At 45.5% G+C, this 20,103-nt stretch overlaps 1 protein-coding gene across 4 annotated transcripts in view; it reads right to left on the reverse strand.

Annotated features, from left to right (window-relative positions):
* The window catches only part of IGFN1 (immunoglobulin like and fibronectin type III domain containing 1), a 63,282-nt gene that overhangs the window by 1,497 nt on the left and 41,682 nt on the right, over positions 1-20,103 (reverse strand). For 3 of the 4 annotated variants that reach the window (XM_055727992.1, XM_055727993.1, XM_055727994.1), the window contains 14 exons: positions 19,350-19,521; positions 18,457-18,729; positions 11,681-17,782; positions 10,285-10,409; positions 9,368-9,509; positions 8,549-8,845; positions 7,614-7,913; positions 6,527-6,700; positions 5,528-5,656; positions 4,735-5,037; positions 3,345-3,433; positions 2,207-2,402; positions 1,275-1,574; positions 440-766 (listed from right to left, as the gene is read on the reverse strand). In XM_055727992.1, the coding sequence (XP_055583967.1) occupies positions 440-766; positions 1,275-1,574; positions 2,207-2,402; positions 3,345-3,433; positions 4,735-5,037; positions 5,528-5,656; positions 6,527-6,700; positions 7,614-7,913; positions 8,549-8,845; positions 9,368-9,509; positions 10,285-10,409; positions 11,681-17,782; positions 18,457-18,729; positions 19,350-19,521 (8,929 nt within the window). The remainder of the gene's footprint in view (positions 1-439; positions 767-1,274; positions 1,575-2,206; positions 2,403-3,344; positions 3,434-4,734; positions 5,038-5,527; positions 5,657-6,526; positions 6,701-7,613; positions 7,914-8,548; positions 8,846-9,367; positions 9,510-10,284; positions 10,410-11,680; positions 17,783-18,456; positions 18,730-19,349; positions 19,522-20,103) is intronic. The other variant, XM_055727995.1, reaches the window with a different exon arrangement.

Here is a 20,103-nt window from a genome sequence, read left to right on the forward strand (position 1 = left end):
CAGTGACCCCATTTAACTTATACCACGTCCCTCTCTTTCCTCACTTCTCATTGCCTTTGGCCACCTAACAGGCTGTTTCCTCACTGTGTCACCTACCCTTGCACACCTTGCAGGATCTTCTATTCTGCAGTTCCTGCACTGTAGAAATATCTGACCTAGATATTATCAAATGAAGATGGGAAAGTTTCTAAAAGATATTCCCAACATCAGCCAAAACCTCTGGCTCACGTAGAAATCATGTGTTTTTCTCATGTCTGCCTTTTCATTTCTATTTGTTTCATACTTGATCATTAGTAAGACAATAAAAATTCAGTAAAGCACATACACTGCCTTATAGGAGATTGTTCTTGTCAGTAAATAAAGCTGTATGGGCATCTTGACAGCAATGACACATCTTGACATCACATGATGAAGGAAGAGAAGCACTGAAGTTTGTTACCTTTAATAGTGAGGAAGGCTTTGCTGAATGCATGGCCCGATTCATTGGTGGCTTCTACCATATATTGTCCTTCATCACATTTGGTGACACCGAGGATGACCAGGGAGCAGACACCAAAGTCATTTGTGCAAAAATAGGCAGGATCATTGGAGAGGTCTCTGCTGTCCTTGTACCACGTGATCTTTGGAGACGGATGGCCTCCAACCGCACAGCTCATACGGCACTCGCTCCCAGTAGTCACCACATGAGGCTTCAATGGGACGAGGAATCTCGGGGGCTGGTTTTGATTAACTCCCCTGTATTTCTGTGGTTTGACATGACATTCAGCTGTAAAAAGAAGAAAAACACAACAGCAACTTACAAACATACACTCAGATACTGCTCCACAGCTACCCACGTCAGGGTTTAGAGGACTGGGTTTTAATCATGACACTTTGTTGTGCAGAATGTCTGGCATCCTGCACTGTAAATGGCCAGACATCCCATGCACCTAAGAATTGTTATCTGTAATCTATGTTTCTTCTCAAATTAGCCAGTATTTAACGCTGAAGTCAGAAACTTTAGCTTCTCCAAAACTTAAGCGTTAGATTTTGTTGGAAATTAATTTTGGGGTGAATTGCATGATATAATGGCTGGAAACAAAGGATCTGTCTGCACAGTGTCCACGCAGAAAGGACAAGCCTTCCCTGTTAAACTGGAATTTCTTAGGGTATCTCTACAGGTTCTTGTTCTGGGCAACTAAATGTTCACAGGAGGAAAGACCCATTTCAGGATGGTGTGTTAAAAACAACAAAAGAAACAACGCACAGATAAATATTTGTAAAAGCTGTTTTACCCTTTGGTTTTTGAATTCTCCAAGGCTTCAGAGTTTCAGACGGACCACTGGCTCCCAAGTTATTTTTTGCCACAACCCTAAAGTAGTAGTCCCGGCCTGGGATCAGTTTGGTGAATGTGAACTTGTTAGTGTAGATCAGGTCACCCACCACATGCCACAAGCCCTTCTGTGATTCACGTTTCAGGACTGTGTAGTAGAGATCACTTTCCCATTTCTCGGATGGTGATGGCTCCCAGGTTACTGTCACTGTATTTGGCACATTCTCTTGCAATTGAATAGGCCCAGGAGACTGTGGGGTATCTGTCAGATGAAGGCAAATATGTAGGGAAATGTAGGGAAAGTGGCACAGTACAGAACCCTAAAAACTTTGAGTCCATTCTGTCTGGGGGCTGAGTAAACATCCTGGTCATTAGAAGGAATAAAATTTGATTCCTCCTCCAGTCCCCAAAACTCATTTGCTATTAACTGACCTTCTGCTGCATTACACCTGCGTTGCTGGGCTGCCTTCCCATGAAGGGAGGCGATGAGGGCTGGTACAGCTGAACTTTTACACCTCTTGGAGAGGCAGCATATACAATTGTTGTAGCTATGACTAAATGTCCTACAGCCTACTGCTGGCTAACCTTAGACTGTTACAAAGAGCATGAACTACTCCTCTGCAGTTTGCACTATCCATCTGTGCAACCTCGCCTTTTTAAGCAGAGTCACTCTGGAAGCTGAGTGCAATTCTAATTAGTAGACTGCTCTGTCCTGCAGACATGGCCAAGTGATATCACAAAACAGACAGAGTGAACCTCCAGGAAAATTGTGCTCTAGTTCTCCCTGTGCCTGCACGGCCTAACTGCATCAGAGCTCGCTGCGCTCAACTCAGCTCATCGCCTACTGCCTATCCGCAGTAAATCTGTGCGTGTATATGGTAGTGAGCGAGTTACCTGTAACTCGAACTTGGAAGCTGAACGTTTCTCTTTTCCCTAAGCCATTCTGGAGCTCAACAGTGTAGATGCCACTGTCAGTGAACTCAGCTGCTCCAATCAGCAGCTGGGTGGTACCATCCTTGGTGTTTATTGTAGCCCGGTTTGGAAGAGGAAGCCCATCCTTTAACCAGGTCACCACTGGATCTGGTGATGCCTGTAAAGAACAACACAAGTTATAAGCCCGCATGTTTTGCCTCCAGATTGTGTCTTCACATCTTCAGTTTCATTACCTGTATGAATTCCATCCCAAATGTATACCTACATGACACAGTAAAGTAATATTTAGAAATACAGATCCAAGATGGATCTAAACGCCATAGATAAAGGGCTGCTCTGAAGTTTCTTTGTAACTTTTCTCTTTCTCTGTGTCTTTTAAGAATGTTATTGTAGTAAGGTGTTCAGGTTAACTATGACAAACAAGGTGTGCTAGATCAAGAACAACAGATGACATCAGTAGTTAGTATTTTCTACTTTTTAAAAGATGTGCTGGTTTTGGAAAGAAAACACATCCTCAAAGTCTTTATTTCCATTGTGCCATCTTTGGTCTCTATTCTCCATGAGATTAGGAGAAAGGCCAGCAAATGCACACCCTTTGCCTTCATCAACATTTTCCTGATACCCCAGACCTCACCTATGTTGTTCCAAGCTTGTCAAAGAACACAGGATTTCTGCCAGTGCATGCCTGTTTCTCAAGTCCTACTGCTTAGTAGGACAAACAGTCAAGATGTTGCTAGAAATGCTGCCACGAGGCCTTCTGAGGGAATCAGAGGGAAACTGATGGATTTTTAAACTCTAAGTATATCAATATTTTCTGGTACTAATCTGTCATGGTTGATGAATAGCATTGTGCCTTGTTTGCAGAGGCTAATGAATGACCACAATCTCATAAAAACACTAATGTCAAGAGTGACAGCTGAATTCTCATTCATGTTTTTCTCATGCAGAAAGTATACCCAGCACAGGCAGGTTAAAGGATTTGCCCATTGTCTTGTAAACAAAATTTCATGCCAAGAAAACAGTAGCTCAGTTTTCATGCCTGCTATTGAATACAACATAGAAACAGATGGGGAATTTCAAAACACATTTGAATACTTACTTCAAAGGGAATATCCACTCGGATGGTATTTCCTGCTTTTATAACCAGGGAGCTTTTCACCTTGTCATCTATTAGTATCCTGGGAGAAACTGGAAAAGACAGTAATTACAATAAAAAGTTGTACATTATTACAGAGTCACTGGCTGACAAATTCATACGCGTGTTTGCTACCCCTAATGCCTTTCCAACAGCAGGTCTGCAGGCTGTTGATAAACTCATAGTGCTACTGTGGAAAAGATGCTCCTCGATTCAGTACCAGAGTTTACACCTTTCACACTTCTTTACTATTTGCCACTATGAGTAAACAACGGGAAATGATGAAAAACCACATTCACAACAACGTTTGTATACATGTGATGTCTCAGTCGCAGAGAAACTGTCTCTTTGACACACTTTACCCCATCATATGGATGATTTTGTATAAATGACATCTGGGGACAAGGAGATTGCAACGGACGCTTACGAAATATACATGCAATACAGAGTACAGAACATCCTCAAGAAACTAGCCTGAGTTTATTAAAAATAAGCTTCTTTAGTATTTAAAATATTTTTTCTTTATTCTCTCTTTTCATCAATATTATATACTACTGTACTTAGCATTTTTCTAAAAATGCCAAAGTCAATAGTGCTAAGTTGTATCTAGCACGTCCAGTTTCAAACTGAAAAAACTGCTTCCCAGATGGACCCACATTTATCTATTTACTGAGCAGTTACAAAAGGAGTCTGCAAGCATAGGCCAAAAGTAGACATTTTCACTTGGGATCCAAGTTAAGGAAGATGAATCCCTCACACAGTTATCTCTTACTCCTGCATTTCTGCAATATTCCCAAACAGCAGGGGAAAAAACAGAGCTACAGACTGTAAAGATGAAAAAGTGAAAAAGGTAAAAACTTTCAAACTAGAAAATTAAAAAGGAAAATAAAGGTTACAAAAAACAGCATAACAATTGCGATTTAATAGAATGAAATAAAATGCTGGGTTCCACAAGACTGTATTAAAAATTGACTGAAACCTCTATTTTTCCCTTAATAGAGCACAAAGCATGTGCGGTTTCTGTTTGGTGATTGTGACTGTGGTATAGCTCCGCACAGGGGGCGAAACATAAATCCCAGGCAAAAACAGAGGTTTAGGGGTTCTTTTATCATAATGAGTCTTTAACATGAGCTGAACACTGTGCATTATACATTTATTATTAGTTAAATCTTCAGAATTTCCTCATGACGTGACTTAATAAGACCCATACTCTACAGGAGTAATGTAGTACTTGTCCTTCTGCTGCAGTCTGGGACTTGAAAGCAGCTCTTCACAGCGTCCTGCAGACCTTGCTTGCATCCCATTACCTATAGAATGAGCTCGTTCACTCTGAGAGCAGCCCGCTCTGACTTACCTACAGCGGGAGCAGCTTCAATGCAAGCTTCAACCTCTGTGGCTTCTCCTGAGCCACTGTCATTGATGGCTCTCACACGCAGAAAGTAAATCTCCTTGGCTTGGAGGCCTTTAACTGTGTAAGTGGCCACCTCTATGGGGAGAGTATTGCATTTGGTCCAGCTGAGGTTGTTAGAAGACCGCATCTCCACCTCATAGCCTTTCACATCCATCCCATCCTTTGCTTCAGGTCTCTTCCATGTCAAGGTGACACTAGTGCTGTTGCTGCTGCTCACTTTAAGGTCTTGCACTGGACCTGGAGGTTCTGGAAACAGGAATTTTATTTACATTTTTATATTTTTTAAACTTTTACAATTTTTCTAGGATTTCTGTCCCCTCTTTTGAGTCACTTCAAGAATGTTGGGGCATCTCAGGAAGTGCACTGGATATCCACCCTGCTGTCTTGACTCCACCTTGTTCCAGTTCTTCAAAGCTGGATCCAGATGCCCACTCCTGCCAGCTATGCAGTACAACCTATGACACTCCTGAAATGGTCTGCAACCCATCCTGAATACTTCTCCACACTGTATGTAACCCCCACGCAGGAGTCTGCCATATCCAACTTAGACATCACACAGGAAATCCTTCCATTGCTTCCTCATGCCGATAGCAGATTCTCAACCATGAAACATTCCCCAATTCTTTGATCTTTGTTTTCACATACTTTTTCACAAAGCATTTAAAAACATACATTGTCAGTCTACATTCAGCTTTATGTATCCCCAAGCCAGAAGGATGGGGGGCAGTGCACTTACTCGTGGAATCCCGCGCAAAGACAGGCTGTGACGGTTCACTGGCATCTCCTATGCCAGCAGCATTGACAGCTGCCACACGAAATTCATACTGCAGACCTTTCTTGAGACTGGTCATTTTCAGCTTCTTGTCTGCAGAAAGAAAAGGAGTGTGTTGGCTCAGGTGTTCCTCAAGCAAGAAAGGGGAAGACACCAATGCTGTACTTTACTCCCTGTAGAACTGTGGATTGAATAATTCTCTGGAGTCATGTAAAAATGCTGTCACTGATTACCCTGCCCTTCCCCACCCAAGAGCATGTGTACTTCTGGGACATGATCATTATATTCCCTTTCAAATCAAACAGCACTTAAAAGCTATTAAAAGTTAGAGAAAGCATAATACTGCTTTCCCTCATGGAATGATCCTGAACTCTTCTACACCAGATAAGAAGTCCTAGCTTGCACCTGATAGATAATGTTAGCTATAGTCAAAATGCATCTTGGAGCTCATACATTTCACTTGGGTTTCTTTATATGCCTTCCACTTAAAAATTTCCATCTGATGAGTTCCTAGTGCAAGAACTGAGGACAGTAGTTCTGCATGTGAAGACTTTAGTTCCAGAAATTGGAGACCTCAGTTTATCTGTAGAGGAGCTACATCCCAGGATGCAGCAGTGAGCATCTCTGCACACTTCTCCAGCCATATGCTTCCACACAATCTAGAAAAGATCATAATCCTCCTCTCAGGCATTCAGTTGTATATAAACTCAAGACCTGGCTTTGCTACGGCATAGCTGTGAACCTTAGCTGTGAGGAAACATATACACTACAGCTGTGGAAGGTAAGAAGGTAAAACTTCAGATCGGGGTAACATGATTGCGACAGGGACAGCAAGCATCTCAAGAATTCATGAAGAAAAACACTGATGTGAAAAGGTGTAAGATCCTAAGCAGCTCCTGAACCCAGCTGACCTTTTTGTCTTTTTCAAGTCTTCCAGTGTGTTCCGGGATTTAAGCTACCTACCTGCTATAGGCACGTTGTTGACTGGCAGCCAGGTCACGGTACCCTTCTTACGCTTTTGAATTATATATCCCACGATTTGGGAACTGCCAGTTTTACGAGGTGCTTTCCAGGATATTGTGATGGTGTCTTTGCTGGCACTGACAATCTCAGGGGGATCTGGGGCACCAGGTGAAGCTAGAGAGAGATTAGTGTTTCATTATTAGCAGGTATATTTTTATTGCAAGATAAGAATGTCTTCTGTGTCACTTACTCTTCCAGTTTCCCCAAGGTATTCATATGGATGTGTTTTGAAACCGTTTGACTGAGACCTAAAGCTGTGTATCTTATTCCCCACACAAACAGGATCCATGATGGACCTCTGTTCCTGAATTTCATTTTCATGAATGACCTGCTGTCACCATGACTGACGATTCCACTGTCAGCCTACCGAGTGAAGTATGTCATTCTTACACAGTAGAACAAGTCAGCATTATTCTTACTTTTCATGACAGAAAGTGGAAACAAAATGGATTTTCTTAGCCCTCTGCTAAAGCAAAGTACAGAGATTCTCATAATCATGAGGAGGAGAATGTAGAAAGAAGATAATTGGAAATAGAATAGAGCATCGCTTTCTCTCTAGTACTACATTCATGCCCACGGCAAAACTGTTCTAGTATTTAAACTCATTAAGGGACAAAAAATAGAATTAGTAGTTTGGGAATCAGGGGAATGAAGCGGTCATGCTGAAAAATGTTGCACATATGGAGACACTCCTTTACCTATGGAGTCAAGAAAAGGCCTCACATGTTCCCCTTCCAGCCAAAAATTTCCTTTGATCTTTATGCATATTACATTTCCCCCATGAAACTTGCTTTCCAATTCAGAATGGAGCATAAATGAGAACATAACGCCATCTCACTCAGACCACCAGAGCCTGCAATAAACTTCTAGTCTTGATATGCAATCTCCATGGATTTGTGTGAAGAATTCACAGCCATGATTCAAGTTAGATCTGTAGCAACATCTACAATGCAGTGAGTCTGATATCAGCTTTGATAATGAATTTCCCAGATAGTGTTGAACACTATTATGGAAAGTATTTACTTACCTTTACTGACAGCCTTCACTTCATCTGATTCCAGTGCATCACTAGTTCCCTCGGCATTTACAGCTCTCACCCTGAAGTAGTAGCTCATGTCTTGTTCCACTTTGTTCGTGGTGAACGTAGTACAGCTCCTGGGCACTTCTCCCAACGTCACCCAGTCGTTCTTGCCTACCTGTTGACTCTCAACAATGTAGCTTTGTACTGGTTTGCCTCCATCATCCTTTGGGGGCTTCCACTGAATGGTGATGTCATTTGCAGAGCTTTCTACAACTTTGATGGGTCCTGCAGGTGGCTGTGGCTTGTCTGAAAAGATGAACACAGAGAGACTATGAGTTGGCTCCAGAGCCAGACGTGCCCCTGGGTTTGGAGCAAACACTGTCTCTTGCTCACCAGCTGGGAGACTCCGATTCTGATGGAATACATGCATAATTGCAGAACGAGGGATGGGTGCTTGAATTGTCTCTTAAATACTTCCACTAACTTTTGATAAGGAGGGGTGGTGAGGGGAAGGTAGGCCCTTGCTCCATGAGCTAATTGTCCTCATAAGCACGGCACCAATTCAGCTTGCTTATAAAGGAAGAACACCATTTCTGGTCTTCCAAAAGAGTACCGGCATTTATGGCAGGGCTGAACTTGGCCTTGATAACCTAATGTTAATAAATTTCCCTGTTGCTCATAGTTCCAGCTCCCACAGTCACCCAACATTCAAAACTCAGCTGCTGAGGCTGTGTAAAACCAAACTAGATTTGTCCCACCTCATATTAAAGGGCAAGAAACATGTCAGCAATCTTTGCTTGGACCCTAATTTAGTGGAAAATTACATAGTCTTGTTCATCTTGGAATAGGCAATAGCTCTAAATAAGGTTGTCGCCAGTATTAACGGGTTGCCTGCCTAAGCTTTACAATGAAAGCCACAGTGGATGTTGTGGGGCTCTTACCTATTACCACAAGCTTTAAGTTAATCTCCAGGACTCCGCTGTCATTCTTCAGCCTGACTTTGTAATCCCCACAGTCCTTTCTCTCACTGCTGGAGATGGACAGCATGGTAAAGGTCTCTGTTTTATCAACACGAATCCTGGTGTCATCTGCTAGCTCCATTCTGTCCTTCAGCCATGTTGTTCTGACTGGTAGCCGACCTTCAAAAGGGATCTTGATCTTTACTTGCTGCCCTGCCTTGGCCACAGTAGGAACGCTTGTTAAGTTTTTGAGGAGAACTTTGTCAACCTGTGGAGGATCTAAGCAGGTGATACAAGATCATTAAAAACTGCAGTTCAAAGAGGATAAGGCTCACCTTGGAGGGAAAGGCTTCCCCTCATGATGCTGCCACTAATGCTTAGAAGCTCAGAACATTTGGACCTTCACCTTTAGTTGCGTGCTCGGTGCTTCACATACATATGTGTACTTTGCAACAGGATAATTATTGCAAAGCATTTGTGGTATCACACTGCCCTTTTCAACGGAGCAACTTTCTCATAGGCAATACGCTAAACACAAGAATGAAGAATCTGGGCTGACAAAGTGTTATATGCACCCCAAACAACCCCTCTGGGTTAATAACAGAAGCTATTCAGGAAGGCAACCTAGTTAAATTTGTAAATACAAAATGCACCAACCTGTACAAAACCTATCTCCCATTTACATGGTAATTCTTTATAATAAAGCTGCCACAATAACCAGCTGGAGGTCTCTGAGAAAACGTATTAGGTTTAGAGCACATCAAGGCTAGCGTACTGCATTGGTAGTTTGAATAGACTCACCTTCAACAAAAACTGAAGCTTCAGTTTTTATATCCCCACCTTCAAACCTGTATTTCCCGGCATGAATATCTTCCACTTTATTAATAATTAGTTTGTGGACTAGACCTTTCTTTTCAAAAAAGATTCCATCCATGTTTTTTAACTACAAGGTAAAGCACAGAGACCATTCTTTAAAAAAGGGCAATCCAAACTTAAACAGACAAAAATTCAAAATGTAATTGAAAAGACTTATGAATGATACACATTTAATTACAGTAATATTCTGGGATTACTCATCTGGCAACATCGCATATAAGCATTATCAACATACTTCCCACAAAGACTTGATTCAAACACCATTAAAATGAATTTTAGTAAAATCTCCAAGCTCTTTCTTTCTATTCTTAATGACAAAAACTTTGGCCCACGCTCCAGTACGACACCTCAGAACTCCTACAGTATCATCCAGGTCCCACAACTGGAATTACTGTTTAGTGCTGTTTTGGAAGATTGAATACGATGTCTGTTTGACCTTAAGCACTAATTTGAAAAAGCACTCTGTGTTATGCCTGCTGGAAGGAAGGATCCTTTGAAGATTTTTCCCTCGCCTTTTGCATGTTTCTTACATTCACCAAGGAAAAGGATTGTGTTGCAAGGGAGAGACCCACACCATCTCCACACAAGAAAAAGAATAGAAAGCACAAAGACTTCTGTTGTCATCAAGAAGGGAAATGTCTTGCAGCAGGAAGAGGAGAAATCTTGGTGGGTTTGTATCAAGAGTTTTGTTATCAAAAGGCTCCCACAGAATCCTTCCAGGGCCATACTCAGACTACAGTAAGACTGGCAGAGGGAAGGACACTTTGACATGACACTTAAGAAGTAGAGCCAGCGAGCAGAGCATTGCTAACCAAAGAAAACAGCAGCTAGAGAACACCCACCTTTAATCCATCTTTAAACCAGGTTCCTGTCACTTCATCTTTACTGACAGTGCAAGACAGCTCGGCTGGTTCCCCTTTCAGGACTCTGACATCAAATAACTGTTTGTTGATAAAACAGCGTGGTGCTGAACATTCAGAAAAGAAAATGTTGAAAAGATGCTAACTCTGTGTTATACTGACCGGGAGAAATGTATAAATGGAAATGCATGTGCACATGAGAAGAAAAGAAAGCTTTTTAAAAAAACATACTGTGGTCATGGCAGGCTTTTGTACAACAAGACTGTGGGCCAGCTGGCATTAACTTATTGCACTGAAGGCACATGCCAGCTGGCCTGCATACCATATAGTCCTGACATCAATCTAATGGGCAATGGATTCATCACGAATCACATTATCCATCTACAGATTTGCTATGTTAAATCTGCGCTAATTGTCTTGGCTCCCTCTGCAGCCAGTGGAAAGAAGCAGGGTACTTTGGGATATGGATATACTATTACACCGTTCTCCTCTGCACTGACCAGATCCAGGGCTGCCCAACCACTTCCCCCCAAACAGCCCCCGGTCACACTATTCTCTACCCCCCATATTCCTCTTTCCCGTCCCAAGTTCTTCTCCATTAACAAGCTCATCCCCTCTCTAATAAACACCCCATCTCCCTCCCCAATTTTGTTGATTTTACTTCCTTATTTATACTGATGTTTTGTTTGTCTTGATAATTTCTAACTTGTCAGAATTCCATTAGGCAAATATTCCCCTTCAGTTATACATTTGAAGTTTCTCATTTCTACAGTTTTCAAAGTATTGTCTCGCTAGTCTTGCCACTGGTCTAAGTCAAAGAGCTGCATACACATTACTCTCCTTTTACTATATGCAACACCTTATTATTTCTGATGTTACAAGAGAAAAGAGCTCTTTACATTAGGCTCAATGTGCATATTAATCCAATATAAGCAGGCACAGATTTATTCCCAGAACTTGGAAATACACAGATCTTTGCACTAGATGTTAGAACAAAGTGAAACAATAAGTTTCAAATTGGAACAATATAAAAGAAACATGGCCATATTCCTTGAAACTATATGGGAACTAATATGTTTGTGAACTGAAGTCTGTTCCATGTGGATATGAATCATACACTTGAATGAACAGGTGATACCTGCTCTAGATAATTTAAATAAAGACCATTTAGACCTTTTACGGCAGTTTGATCTGAGCAAATTGAGTAAGACTACACAGCAAATCATTTGTAAAATTAGGAATAGACCATGATATAACCAAATTTCTACATATAGCTACATTCGTCTAAACCATAACATTCAATTTCTCTCCAGGATTAGGAATGTGAGTATCAAAATGCAAAGACCACCAATACAGAAGCCATCAGTTAAACACGTACCTTTCAGATCATCTAGACAGTAACGTCTTCTTTTTTCCATACTTTCCGTACTCAAGAAATCATTGGCTTTAATATCAAGGCTGGGTTCCTGTTCTCTCAGATTTACTGAAGGAGGTCCACCATAAAGATCTGACATCTGGCCATAATCCACTGAACCTTGACCAAAACCACCTGAATTCCTCCCATCAGCAGATCTGTTACGGGATTTACTCCCTGTCCCTCCAAAGGCAGAATTTTTGCCATAAAGGGAGTCTACCTGGCCTAAATCTCTGTCCTGACCCTTGGCATCAACTTGACCTGAATGCGAACCTCTGTCATCAGATGAACCTTTGTTCCCTGATCCTCTGAAATCACTGGCAGTGCCCTTTCCAGGTTCACCTCCCATAGAAGATTTGCCAGGATGTGAACCGTGCCTATATTCACCACCTCGTCCAACAGCATCTTCTTTACCACGGACTGAATGTAACCCCCTTTCATCACCTCCCAGCCTCCCACCACCACCCATGCCAGCCCTGGCCCCAGCAGACCCAGTGTCCTTGCCGTAGGGAGACCCAGCACCCCGTATTGCAGACCCTGCAACACCACCACCTTCTGAGGAAAAGCTGTCTCCTCCTGATCCACCCATATATCCCTGACCTCTACTCAGCATACTATCCTTGCCACGATAAGATCCCACTGATTCTTCACCTCCAAACGGAACACGAGCAGCTCCTCCCACAGTCCCAGTTGGGAGACCATCCTTGCCGTAGAAAGAACCAACACCCCTTGCACCAGATACACCAGCACCAGCCTCATGCCCACCTGGGAGACCATCCTTTCCATATGGAGATCCAAAACCACCAAAATCAGATGCACCAGTACCAAATCCGGTTCCCATTCGACCTGGAAGACCATCTTTTCCATAAGAAGAAACAAATTCACCTGCACCAGCTAAGCCAGCATCACCATAACTCCCAGCTGGGAAACCACCCTTTCCATAAGGAGAACCAACTGCCCCTGCGTGAGCTACACCAATACCTGCACCAGCTGGGACACCATCCTTTCCATAGGGAGAACCAACTCCCCCTGCACCAGCTGCACCAACACCTGCACCAGCTGGGAGACCATCCTTTCCATATGGTGACCCAATACCCGCTGCACCAGCTACACCAGCACCTGCACCAGCTGGGATACCATCCTTTCCATATGGATACACAACTCCCCCTGCACCAGCTACACCAGCACCTGCTGGAAGACCATCTTTTCCATACGGAGACACAAATCCCCCTGCACTACCTACATCAGCACCAGCTGGAAGACCATCCTTGCCATAGGGATACCCAACTCCCATTGCACCAGCACCTGCACCAACACCTGCACCAGCTGGGAGACCACCCTTCCCATAGGGAGAACCAACACCAGCACCTGCACCAGCTGGGAGACCATCCGTTCCGTAGGGAGACCCAACTCCCCCTGCACCAGCACCTGCACCAACACCAGCTGTAAATCCATCCATTCCATATGGAGATCCAACTCCCCCTGCACCAGCTGCACCAGCACCTGCACCTGCTGGGAGACCATCCTTTCCATATAGTGACCCAACTCCCGCTGCACCAGCTACACCAACACCTGCACCAACTGGGAGGCCATCCTTTCCATAGGGAGACCCAACTCCCCCTGCTCCAACACCTGCTCCAGCTGGGAGACCATCCTTTCCATAGGGAGACCCAGCTCCCCCTACACCAGCACCGCCAACACCAGCACCTGCTGGAAGACCATCCTTTCCATAGGGAGACCCAACTCCCCCTGCGCCAACACCTGCTCCAGCTGGGAGACCATCCTTTCCATAGGGAGACCCAAGTCCCGCTGCACCAGCTGGGAGACCATCCTTTCCATATGGTGACCCAATACCCGCTGCACCAGCTACACCAGCACCTGCACCAGCTGGGAGACCATCCTTTCCATAGGGAGAACCAACTCCCTCTACACCAGCACCGGCAACACCAGCACCGGCTGGAAGACCATCCTTTCCACAGGGAGACCCCACTCCCCCTGCTCCAAAACCTGCACCAGCTGGGAGACCATCCTTTCCATAGAGAGAACCAATTCCTCCTACACCAGCACCGCCAACACCAGCACCTGCTGGAAGACCATCCTTTCCATAGGGAGACCCCACTCCCCCTGCACCAGCTACACCAATACCTGCACCAGCTGGGAGACCATCCTTTCCATATGGTGACCCAATACCCGCTGCACCAGCTACACCAATACCTGCACCAGCTGGGAGACCATCCTTTCCATAGGGAGAACCAACTCCCCCTGCACCAGCTACACCAATACCTGCACCAGCTGGGAGACCATCCTTTCCATAGGGAGACGCAAATCCCCCTGCACCAGCTGCACCAACACCTGCACCAGCTGGGAGACCATCCTTTCCATAGGGAGACGCAAATCCCCCTGCACCACCTACATCAGCACCAGCTGGAAGACCATCCTTGCCATAGGGATACCCAACTCCCATTGCACCAGCACCTGCACCAACACCTGCACCAGCTGGGAGACCACCCTTCCCATAGGGAGAACCAACACCAGCACCTGCACCAGCTGGGAGACCATCCGTTCCGTAGGGAGACCCAACTCCCCCTGCACTAGCACCTGCACCAACACCAGCACCAGCTGTAAATCCATCCTTTCCATATGGAGATCCAACTCCCCCTGCACCAGCTGCACCAGCACCTGCACCAGCTGGGAGACCATCCTTCCCATAGGGAGACCCAACACCCCCTGCACCAGCTACACCAATACCTGCACCAGCTGGGAGACCATCCTTCCCATAGGGAGACCCAACACCCCCTGCACCAGCTACACCAATACCTGCACCAGCTGGGAGACCATCCTTTCCATATGGTGACCCAACTCCCCCTGCACCAGCTACACCAATACCTGCACCAGCTGGGAGACCATCCTTCCCATAGGGAGACCCAACACCCCCTGCACCAGCTGCACCAATACCTGCACCAGCTGGGAGACCATCCTTTCCACACGGAGACGCAAATCCCCCTGCACCACCTACATCAGCACCAGCTGGGAGACCATCCTTTCCATATGGTGACCCAAGACCCGCTGCACCAGCTACACCAGCACCTGCACCAGCTGGGAGACCATCCTTTCCATAGGGAGAACCAACTCCCTCTACACCAGCACCGGCAACACCAGCACCGGCTGGAAGACCATCCTTTCCACAGGGAGACCCCACTCCCCCTGCTCCAAAACCTGCACCAGCTGGGAGACCATCCTTTCCATAGAGAGAACCAACTCCCCCTACACCAGCACCGCCAACACCAGCACCTGCTGGAAGACTATCCTTTCCATATGGAGACCCCACTCCCCCTGCACCAGCTGGGAGACCATCCTTTCCATAAGGAGAACCAACTCCCTCTACACCAGCACCGGCAACACCAGCACCGGCTGGAAGACCATCCTTTCCACAGGGAGACCCCACTCCCCCTGCTCCAAAACCTGCACCAGCTGGGAGACCATCCTTTCCATATGGATACCCAACTCCCATTGCACCAGCACCTGCACCAACACCTGCACCAGCTGGGAGACCACCCTTCCCATAGGGAGACCCAACTCCCCCTGCACCAGCACCTGCTCCAACACCAGCTGTAAATCCATCCATTCCATACGGAGATCCAACTCCCCCTGCACCAGCTGCACCAGCACCTGCACCTGCTGGAAGACCATCCTTTCCATAGGGAGAACCAACTCCCGCTGCACCAGCACCTGCTCCAGCTGGGAGACCATCCTTTCCATAGCGAGACCCAACTCCCGCTGCACCAGCTACACCAGCACCTGCTGGAAGACCATCCTTTCCATATGGTGACCCAACTCCCCCTGCACCGGCTACACCAACACCTGCACCAGCTGGGAGACCATCCTTTCCATATGGTGACCCAACTCCCGCTGCACCAGCTATACCAGTACCTGCACCAGCTGGGAGACCATCCTTTCCATAGGGAGACGCAAATCCCCCTGCACTACCTACATCAGCACCAGCTGGAAGACCATCCTTGCCATAGGGATACCCAACTCCCATTGCACCAGCACCTGCACCAACACCTGCACCAACTGGGAGACCATCCTTTCCGTAGGGAGACCCAACTCCCCCTGCACCAGCACCTGCACCAACACCAGCACCAGCTGTAAATCCATCCATTCCATACGGAGATCCAACTCCCCCTGCACCAGCTGCACCTGCACCTGCACCAGCTGGGAGACCATCCTTTCCATAGGGAGAACCAACTCCCCCTACACCAGCACCTGCTGGAAGACCATCCTTTCCATATGGATACCCAACTCCCCCTACACCAGCACCGCCAACACCTGCACCAGCTGGGACACCATCCTTTCCGTAGGGAGACCCAAATCCCCCTACACCAGCACCTGCACCAGCTGGGAGACCATCCTTTCCATATGGTGACCCAACTCCTGCTGCACCAGCTACACCAATACCTGCACCAGCTGGGAGACCATCCTTTCCATAGGGAGATGCAAATCCCCCTGCACTACCTACAACAGCACCAGCTGGAAGATCATCCTTGCCATATGGATACCCAACTCCCATTGCACCAGCACCTGCACCAACACCTGCACCAGCTGGGAGACCATCCTTTCCATACGGAGACACAAATCCCCCTGCACCACCTACAACAGCACCAGCTGGAAGACCATCCTTGCCATAGGGATACCCAACTCCCATTGCACCAGCACCTGCACCAACACCTGCACCAGCTGGGAGACCACCCTTCCCATAGGGAGAACCAACACCAGCACCTGCACCAGCTGGGAGACCATCCTTGCCATAGGGAGACCCAACTCCCGCTGCACCACCAACACCTGCACCAGCTGGAAGACCATCCTTTCCATAGGGATACCCAACTCCCCCAGCACCAGTTATACCAGCACCACCAATGCCTGTGCCACCTGGGAGACCATCCTTTCCATAAGAAGTCCTATATATGTCTGCACCATCTACACCGGCACCAACAATGGCTTTGCCAGCTGGGAAACCATCCTTTCCATAGGGAGACCCAATTCCACGTGCATCAGCTACACCAGCATCACCAAGACGTGCTCCAAATGGATGACCATCTGGATCGTACAATGCCTCCATTTCTCCTGTGGTACTGCCACCTGCACCAGATATAGCCCTGTCTCCAGCTGGAAGACCGCCTGGGCCATATAGCAAGCCTGACCTTCCTGCCTGACCTAAATGACCGCTAGCATTAAGTGTCGGGCCATCCTTGCCATAGGGAGTCCCTGTTTGTCCTCTGTTCATGCTTGCACCATTCATATCGGCTGCAGTTGGCAGACCATCCTTGCCATAGGAGGTCCTCATTCCTCCTGCAGTCTCAGTATCTGCAACATTTTTTCTAGCTCCAGTCCCCAGACTAGTCCGACTGAACCGATCACCTTTACCATCTCCTCCTCCAGCTGAATCATGATCGAGTCTGCCTAACACAGAACTTCCATCAGTAGCACCTAATCTCCCAACACTCCCAAAGCCAGCTTTGTAACTAGCATCACCTAATCTACCATCCTTGTCACGCTGAGAGCCCACACCTCTATCACCCATGCCAATGTTAACAGCACCCAGCGTACCATCATCTCTGCCACCCACAGAATGCCGTTCACCCACTTCTCCTAATTCATCACCAGTGTCTGCTCTGTCTGTCACAGAATCCTTGCCATGGAAAGGCCTTAGCCCACTTTTGCCTCCTAAGCCTTTTAATCCAAAGACACTACCATCACTTGCCACTGAGTCTCCATCTAGGCCTGCTCCAGAAAACTGCCCAAATCCCATCCTTCCATTTCCATGGGCTCCATGTAGCTCATCTTTTCCCAAAAATCTACGGTTTCTATCCATATCAATGGAATGGCCTTGACCATTTCTGTACAAGCCATCTTCTTCCGTGCCAGTGTCCATAAGATTATCTTCATCACCAACATATTCTCTGCGTCGAAGTTTCTTAGCCCTGTCTTTATCTGGTAATGTTTCTTTCAGCCACTCAGATTTCTCTCTTTCATCTCCTTCATGCTGTCTTCTCTTTCCTTTGGCATCTGTATTGAAGATGCATTGTTTCATTGTAGGAGATATAATTTACAGGAAAAGAGAGGGGGAAAAAAGAACAATTAATGGGTCATGTACTGCACCAACAGCCAAATAAAATGTGTTAGCATTTGTTATAATTTCATTCTAGGACACAGAAACATAATATATTTATATACATTTCAATTCAGTTCAAACCTTGACTTTTTCAGTGTCACATTCAGATGTAATTTTACATTTCTTAGTTAAAGAGACAATTATTTTTAGTGGAAACATGCTTGTTAAAAAACCCATATAAACAAAACAAAAAAAGCAGAAAACCAAGGCAAATTTCCAGCATTACAGGTCTAATTTAGAGGGGCTTAGATTGTTTCTGGGACTCATTAGTTCCTTCTGCCTTCTCCCTCCAGCCCTGGAGGAGTTACAAAATCTCTCATGCGCAGAGTAGCTGTAAATAAGCCAATAGGATTTGTCAGGACTAATAAAAAGGAAAAAAAATCTCTCATTTGAAGAGGCCAGGGTCTAACCAGACCTTCATTTTTCCAAATATAATTTAGGAACTAGAGGCTTAGTAATTCATTTCTCAGCATAGAATCAGCTCAATAAGCAATCGGGCAGTGAGAGGAATATTGTTTTGTTAACAGACCTCAAGCCAACACCATGAGAATAATGCAGTGTCACTTACACTCTACAACAAGCCAGGCATTTGAGGAGCAGAGTCCGGTGTCGAGCGTGTACATGCCATTGTCAGAGGGCACAACGTTTTTGATAATCAGCTGGTGGGTCAGACCGTCAGGTGTTACGGAGATCTGGTGCTTCTCACTTGCTTCGAGGAGGTGGGTTTTGTGTAGCCACACAGCGTCGTAGCAGGGTGTGCGTAGGTTACATTCAAAGACGGCATCTTGTTCCTCAGGACAGCGCACATCACTGAGTGGCCGCTCAAATCTCACAGGGATGGCTGCAATGGAAAAATCAAAAGCTGTAGAAGGGAAACAGAGAGCTATTTCTGTCCTCCAAGAAGAAGTTGTTGCAGCTGAAGGAAGACAGACAGACAGGAACTTGCCATGTCTGCAAGCACTGGTTTAAGCAGAAAAAGGAAAAAGTGAGATGTGCTCCTGTGCCCAGTTCTACAGGACAGAAAAGCAGAAAAATAGATTTTTGTTATCTTCTGAGATATTTATATCAGCACATCGCAGTGATGTGTGGTAATTTGTAGTCATTAATGTATTTCAGCAGCATGATACTTGTATCAAGATGGTAGTTATTATTCTGAGCTTACAAAAGGAAACTATAGCATGGGTAAGTTAAGGAATTTTCTCACTGTCATCCAGAAGTCAGAACAAAAGTGGTACTTGAACCCAGTACTTCCGACCACAAATGCAACACCCATATCACATAATCATCCTCCCTCTTTTTCTTGTGTCATATAAGCAGCCCTTACTTGGCAACACAAAAACATCTTCTGTAGTTATCAGGCTTTACTGCTGAGCTTTGCATATGTTCCTATATACAATTTTCCAGCCAAAAATAATTCCTTGTTACAGTTGCACATCACATGCATCTAACTCGATTCCTTACATTCAGCATCCAGTTCAGTTGAGAAAACAGGTACGTCCTCCACTCTGACTTGGTACATGCCTGCATCTTCTGGCTGTACATCGTTGACAATGAAATTATACCTTTTTCCAATTCTCCTCAGGCAGTACTTTCTGTATTCATCCTCCGTTCCATATCTGACCCTCTCACCATCCTAGGAAGAGAAAGAATACGCTCTTAAAGGCAGTGCACAACTAGTGCATGTCATTCCAAGCAAATGAGGCCAAATTTGTATTATGATCACCTTGATATAAACAATTAACAACAGAGAAGCCTACACTCTATTACTACTCACAGGGCTCATTGCTTATGTAACGCACAGGTAATACTATGTGCAGTAAGTCCTGCACAGAGCAGAGCATCAGACCCTCGAACTGGGCAAAACAATAGCACTTTGCTAGCTCAGATAAGGGTTTGAAACTTAAATAATACACAGTTATTGTAACTTGGAGGACAAAGTACTTTCTTTGCTTAGACTTAGCATCCTCATAGATGGATGCCATAAAGCAGGTGAGTTCACCACTTTACAGACAGGAAAACACTTGGGTTATGTTCTCCATCCTGTGGCTGCATCGACTTCATGTCATGCATTTGATTCAGAAGTTCATAGAGTTCATCTGACCTCCTCTTTAATGAATTCCAATTTCCCCTGTATTAAAGCCACTAACCACAGTTTGAAATGTATCTTCCAGAAAACGATCCACAGCACTGATCACCTGGGGATCACACCAGGATA

This window comes from Falco cherrug, chromosome 16 (genome assembly GCF_023634085.1).
Source record: "Falco cherrug isolate bFalChe1 chromosome 16, bFalChe1.pri, whole genome shotgun sequence".
NCBI lineage: Eukaryota > Metazoa > Chordata > Aves > Falconiformes > Falconidae > Falco > Falco cherrug.